Source organism: Oryzias melastigma, linkage group LG7 (assembly GCF_002922805.2).
Source record: "Oryzias melastigma strain HK-1 linkage group LG7, ASM292280v2, whole genome shotgun sequence".
NCBI classification, from domain to species: Eukaryota; Metazoa; Chordata; class Actinopteri; order Beloniformes; family Adrianichthyidae; genus Oryzias; species Oryzias melastigma.
The window spans coordinates 24,786,458-24,793,433 of record NC_050518.1 but is presented as its reverse complement, the minus strand read 5'-3'; the positions used below and the strand labels follow the sequence as shown (position 1 = coordinate 24,793,433).

Below are 6,976 nucleotides of genomic sequence, written 5' to 3'. Positions count from 1 at the left end.
AATTAGCATGAAAACGTCTGATTAGTGATCAGCTGACAAACACCAGAACACCTCAACTGAGAAGGTTCAACTCTAACAAAAGTTTGAATTTGTTGTTGCTGATGGAGACGGAGTCGAGGCCTGGGGGCCACCAGGTGAGGTGAGGGCGGAGCTGCACCGAGACAAAGACTAGAAAACTCTGGATCTCTGTAGTCCAGGTTGATTACAGTCACATTTTATGGACTTTTATCTTCTAAGGTCAAGTTTTGACTACAGACAAGTTTTTCAGCTTCTGACTCTTCAGCTTCATTCAACTTGTTCATCTCAGTCATTCAGCTTCATCTTAGAGGGACCGTACCATGATGTTCTCAAGCCTGTCAGAGTATATCCATTTATATGTTCATATATTACCTTTGGAGCATTAAAGAACAAATTATTCATGAAATATGAGTTTTTTTTTTCATTTCTGTCCTGGTGGTGGAACAGTGGACCAGCTCTACACCCTCTCCAGGGTGCTCGAGGGTTCGTGGGAGTTCGCTCATCCAGTCCATGTGTGTTTTGTGGATTTGGAGAAGGCGTTCAACCGTGTTCCCCGTGGTGTCCTGTGGAGGGGGCTCTGGGAGTACGGGGTCCGGGGAGCCATGCTGAGGGCTGTCCGGTCTCTGAACGACAGGAGCAGGAACTTCCAGAACTTAGTTCAAATAGCCGGCAGTAAGTCAGACCTGTTCCTGACAGGGCTGTCCTTCATCACCGGTTCTGTTCATCGTTTATATGGACAGAATTTCAGCCAGGGGGGATCTGGTTTGGAGACCGAAGGATTTCATCTCTGCAGATGATGTTGTTCTTTTGGTTTCATTGAGCCATGCCGGACCCCCAGCATGCATTGGAGCGGTCTGCGGTCGGGATGAGGGTCAGCACCGCTAAGTCTGAGGCCATGGTTCTGGACCGGAGAAAAGTAGTTTGTCCTCTCTCGTTGGGTGGATTCCCAGGACACGCTGGAGAGACTAGGTCTCTCGGCTGGTCTGGGAACGCCTCGGGGTCCCCCCAGAGGAACTGGAGGAAGTGGCCGGGGAGAAGGAAGTCTGGATATCTTTGCTTAGACATAAGCTGGTCCCGGATGAGCGGACGAGGATAGATGTATGGATGGAGTTATTTTTGTAAACTTTTTTCATACCCAAAAATCAGATGACTTGATCTCTGAGGCTCCGCCTTTCACTCCTTGTGGGTTCCGCCCATTTGATGACTTCATCCTTGATTCGGCCTCTTCAGCTTTCACAGGCAGATGAAAAGTATCGTGCTTCTCTTGCCCATTTAAGCGGGGTGTTCACAACCCTTGAACTCTTGTGGAAGATTGATGCCGACTTAGAGCGACTTTCTTCCAAATTGAGGGAAGACTGGTCCAAAATGCCCACATTTCAAATCAAGATCTGCCTCAAGACTCTGTCAGACCAGTGCAGGATACAACCAGTACAACCTCAATAAACTGGAAAGTGTCTTAATTTTTCCAAAAATAGCTAGCATAATGCTAAAATCTGAGCTAAATAACAAGATGCCGAATTAGATGATCCAGCCCAAGGGTGCTCTTTGTGGATTAGATCACGGGCCATCAAACACAAACAAACAATATATATTTAATTTTAAACAATCAGTCAGCAAATATTCATCCCTGCCTGCAAGTATGTCACTTGATTGACATGCAGAACGGCCAATTACACCACTGCACATGCATGTTTAACTGCAGTGAGCACACATGCTGCCAGCCTTCTCCGTCGGCCTCGCTGCACGCCGGGTCCCAGGCGGAGGGTCAGTCTGGCCCTCAAGAGCCCGGGTTTATGGAGCCTGGACGGCAGCAGCAAAGGAGAGCGATTATATTCTGACAATAAATTAAACACCATCAGCTCAGAGACAACATTCACCTCCAAACATTTGTTTTTGTCCAGAAAAAGAAGAAAGTTTGTTTTAAAGAAACCAACGCAGTGGTATAGAACATTTGGGCTTTGTGACTGGAACTACTTTTCTTTTTACATTTCTTATAAGAAATTTAACTAATTAATTGCAAATCTGAAAAAAATTAATCGCAATGAATCATTTTTTTAGTTACAGTATTTTCCAGCCAATTATTATATGCAAATAATCACAATATAAAATGACACACAAAATTCTACATTTAGAACATTTACTTTTAACCCTTTAAGGGCCTAAAACTCAGTTTTTGTCTGTATTTAGATTTTCTGTTATTTTCAATTTAAAATTCTACCTGCTGCTTATTTGGTATCATTTTAATCAGCACAACCTCTCCTATGGGACACTACCTTTAGTCATTTATCCATGTTGTATTCACACTAGACATACATTCATGCAAAAACAGAATTTTAAATCTGAAAAAATGGGATTCATTTGCCCCAAAAATGTTTTTACAACATAGCATGAAAGTTTTAGATGTGATTTCATTTAAACAACAAGAATAACATTTGTCAACAAACTAATCAACATGTTTTGAATGAAAATGCAAACAAATACAAAGGAGAAAATTCACATTTTTCTTTGGGCCACAAATATGAACATTTTCTACTGCTAGAGGAACATCACAGACTTAACTCTCTGAGTTTAATCCCTCCTGTTAGACTCAGAAAACACGATCACGACTCCTGAGAATTTCATTTTCATTTTTATCCAGTAAAAGGAAAAACATACCATATAACCTTGAGTTGTAAACTCAAACATGATGGAAAAAAGAAAAAATGAAAAGGAGAGAAATAAGAGAAACGTATCATGTCTGCTCCTTTTAACAAATCAATAAATCAATCAGTAAGAAAGAAAAACACCAAACATTCTGCAGATTTAGGATCCAATAAGAGAAGATTGGGAAAGAAAAAACAAAAAGTACAATTGCAAACATCAATCGGTGCAAAATGAACACCGAACCTCAGGAGTGAGCTGTTTTTATTGATCCAGATCGATTTGAAATCATTGATTATTCTATTTTTATTGCAGTTTTTAAAACTTGATATTGTTGGTGTTTTAATTCCATTTACTGATCGTTCCTTCAGAAGAATTCTGTGTTTTGGTTTAATAAATGTTTAATTCCCTTTTAGATTAAATTTAGTTTTTATGTTTCTTTTCATTAAAATAGGAGGAAGGTATTTCATATTTACACTACACTTACATTGTAAAATATTAAAGTTAACAAGATCATACATTTTTATAAATGATGGATTAGACAGTCCCTATGGTTACTTCTTGTGATCATTCGTATTGTTTTTTTTGTAACTTATAAATTGGATTAATATGTTTCATAAGTTGTACCTCAAATTTCTAAACAATAGTTCAGGTATTGCATAATCAATGAATTATATAATAGATATAGTGAATTATTGTCTAAGAACCATTTTACTATGTATAGAACTGCATTTACTTTTTCTGTTTTGGATTTGATGTTAACTCATGATTTCCAAGTTAGCTTTTCATCCTAAAAATTTACTTATTTTACTCTTTGATATTAATATTATCTTTGTTTAATTGGACTGTATTGTTTGTATTACTATTACTAAATGTCATAAAATAGGATTTGTCACCATTTTACATAGTTTATTTCCTATAAACTACAATTTAATCTTTTCTAACTCAGTCTGCCCCCCACCCCCCCATCTTATATTCAATATCGTCTCCTGTATAATAAAAGGTTGTGTCATCTGCATATAAAATAGATGCTTCTCTTAGATCATCAGATCAGTCTAGACTAAACACGTTGAACGTTTCTAGAGATGTCTCTCTGGAACTTGAATCTCTTTTATTACGTACAGTAAACTGAACTCTGGTGCGGTTTACCTCTAGTTCCAGTTTTGGTGAAAATGAAAGGAGACAGACAGAAGAAAGCTCAACATCTCTGCCCCATTTGACTCCTGTCAAACTATTTTAACCAAATATCTGTTTGCAATTTAACATAAATGCCTCAGAGCTTTTTTTTAAATGTTTTCTGAGGATCTGATTCATGGATCACAGTTTGGATCTGTGGGAGTTTTTATCCTCGTCTCAGTCAGACGACTGCTCCTCCAAAGGAACAGCTGCTGGAACTGCAGGAGTTTTCCAGGTTTCCTCTGAATGCATAAACTGAACCAGACGAGGAGGGCTGTATTGATGAGGAGGAAGCTGTGTTTCCTGCTTCCCATCAGCTCCTCCCTGTTACCTGCGTCTAAATGCTGGTCTGCATTTGTGAGTTCATGAGTGTGCTCACCTCCCCTCTGTCCTCCATCTGCTGCTCTCTCATGGAGTCTGTGCAGACCGGAGAGGGTTGACCACAACGGAGATGTTGGTTCACTGGAAACTTAACACGTTAAAAGTCTTAGTGATACTGAATCACAATTGAACAAACATTTTGGATCATCAGGAAAATGGAAAAAATAGGGCCGTGCACGTTAATGCACGTGATTAACAAATAATGATTAAGACGTTAATATTTACTAACCCAAGTTAATCACACCTCATGGAGCAGCTGTCCTTCGCTTTGCCTCGACGCGGCGTTAAAACTCTTCATCTGTTTTTCCCACTTAAACCATTTACAAATGAATATTCAGTTGTTTTGTAGAACTTTAATCTTGTTATTTCTCAGTTTAGATCACTTTTTCACATAAAGCGGACTATTTGATCCGTGATCCGGTGTGTTGTCACGGTAACACGACAAGCGTCACTGAGGCTCGACTGCAGCGACAAATAAAAGTGATACGAGGATGAGTGAGCTGATCGTCATGATAGATTAAACAAAGTATCAGTTAGGAGAGACAGTTCACCTCTTTTGGTTCAGAAGATGAAGGAAAACGCTTTAGAGCAGCCTGAGCACTGACATAGATCAGAGACTGGATTTATTTTATTTTTCTTTCGTTAATATTTACAAGCTAGCTCTTTTGGCTAATTTAGGCTTTTTTTTAAAGTTATTGTTTTGGATTTTTGTTCATATTTACATGCTAGCTGTTTGGGCTAACCTAAGTTTTTTTAGGCTAATTTTGCATTCAGCCAATATTTTACCTAGCTATCAGTTTCAGCATCTTCAGCAGCCAAATTCAGCTTCCAGCATTCACACTAGCATTATCACAGGTAATGCTATATATCTAGTTCATAATTATGTTAAAAAGTTACAGTTTTAAAGTTTTAAAAATGTAGTTTTAGAGTGTTCAATAAATGTTTATCCTGTTCGGCCCGCGATCTAAAGTGTGTTTGGATTGTGGCCCCCTGTGTGATTGAGTTTGACACCCCAGCTCTATGGTGTTCCAAAACATTACAGCTGTAATATACTTTCAGCCTCTGGGTGGCGCTGTTAGCACTTTCTTTGCCTGTAGCTACGGACGAAACGACCCACAAGTGAGTCAGTCCTGGGCTTTTTTGTGTTAGAGATACCCAGGAGCCTTTACGGTCACTTTCAAATACAGAATGAAAATAAATAAATTAAACCGTATTCTTTATTTTCTCCTTTTATTTCATGACATGCCAAACAAATGTTCCATTTGGCCCACAGACCGGGGTTTGGGCGCCCCTGATTTAAACACATTAACCTTGGTTCTGAACGTTTGCCCCTCCCCTCTCTTCCCAGCTCGGTGGCCATGTCTAAAGTGACAGCAAAGAAGCTGCACTGGCGCTCCAAGGTATCCACACACCTGCAACACCTGAACAGGTAAAGGCTGAGGACTTCCTGTCTGACTGCAGCCCCTCGTCCTTCTGCAGGTGCAGGAGACCTTCGTGCCCCTGGGGGGAGGCAGCAGCGGCGGCGGCGGCTCAGGAGAGCTGGGCTTGGCCATTGGGGGCGGGGCGGACTATGGCGAGTTCCCTTTCGTCACCGCTGCCCCTGGGGGCGGGGCCACGGTGGGAGACATAATCTTAGAGATTGGAGGAACACCAGTGCTGGGGTTAACCCTTGGCGATGTCAGAGGAGTCCTCAATTCCTGCCCTCATCCAATCAGGATCAAGACTGTTTCACCAGGTAAGGCTGGCCTACGAGACTCCTCCCCCTCACCCCCCAGGTGAAGAGTTGGTTCTTTAACACTCATACCTTCAGGTGAAGATTTTTCTGCCGTTTTCTTTGGCAGATATAGATTCTATTTACAATATTTACAGAATAAACTAGCAACCAATAAAGAAGAGAATAGGCAGCAGCGGATGATTCTGATTGGACCTTCAATCCACCACAAGTCCCTGCAGATCAGCTTAACAAACCAAATGAATACAAGCAAGTGGAACACAACGTTTTATAAATAAATACAAGTAAATCAATTCTTTTACACAAGTCTTTTGTAATCATTGATACATTTTAGACATTTTTAACCTGCAAAAGAAAAGAACTTAATTTTAATTCATCACTTAATTCAATAAAGAACTGAAACACATCTCACCTTAATATTAGTTCAAACTTTAACCGTTTCTGTATATTCTTTGGAACTAAATTATAGCTTAGTCTATAACAATTTCTAATCCCTAAGATTAAACAATTTTTTTTTAATTTAAACTTTTAGTCAAGCAAAATAAAGAGTTGGTTGATTCCCAATATCCTGCTCTGCTAACTATTCTATTTTTTGTAATTTAACCAAAGATTCTATGATAGTTTTTCTTGCATTTCTCCAAATCTCTGCAAAATAAGAATGATAAGGAACAACTGATGGACAGTAAACAAGATACAAACTATTTGTTTATTACATCACCGATTTTAAACAGAATACTAATAGATCTTAAAACTTTGTGTTTTAGGTAATTTATGAGATTTTCAAGACAATTTATCATCAATGATGGATGGATGGATGATAGATGGATGATGGATGAATGGATGGTTGAATCGTTGGATGGATGATGGATGGATTGATGATGGATGGATGGATGATGGATGGATGGATGATGGATGAATGGATGGATGGATGGAGGGTTGAATCGTTGGATGGATGGATGATGGATGGACGGATTTATGGATGGATGATGGATGGAAGGATGGATGATGGATGGATGGATGATAGATGGA

At 39.5% G+C, this 6,976-nt stretch overlaps 1 protein-coding gene across 2 annotated transcripts in view; it reads left to right on the top strand.

Moving 5' to 3' along the window:
- The window catches only part of LOC112158900 (membrane-associated guanylate kinase, WW and PDZ domain-containing protein 1), a gene marked incomplete at its 3' end in the record, with an annotated part of 22,744 nt that overhangs the window by 4,164 nt on the left and 11,604 nt on the right, over positions 1-6,976 (top strand). For both annotated transcript variants that reach the window (XM_024292579.2, XM_024292580.2), the window contains 2 exon segments: positions 5,564-5,615; positions 5,695-5,950. In XM_024292579.2, coding sequence (XP_024148347.2) covers positions 5,574-5,615; positions 5,695-5,950 — 298 coding nt within the window.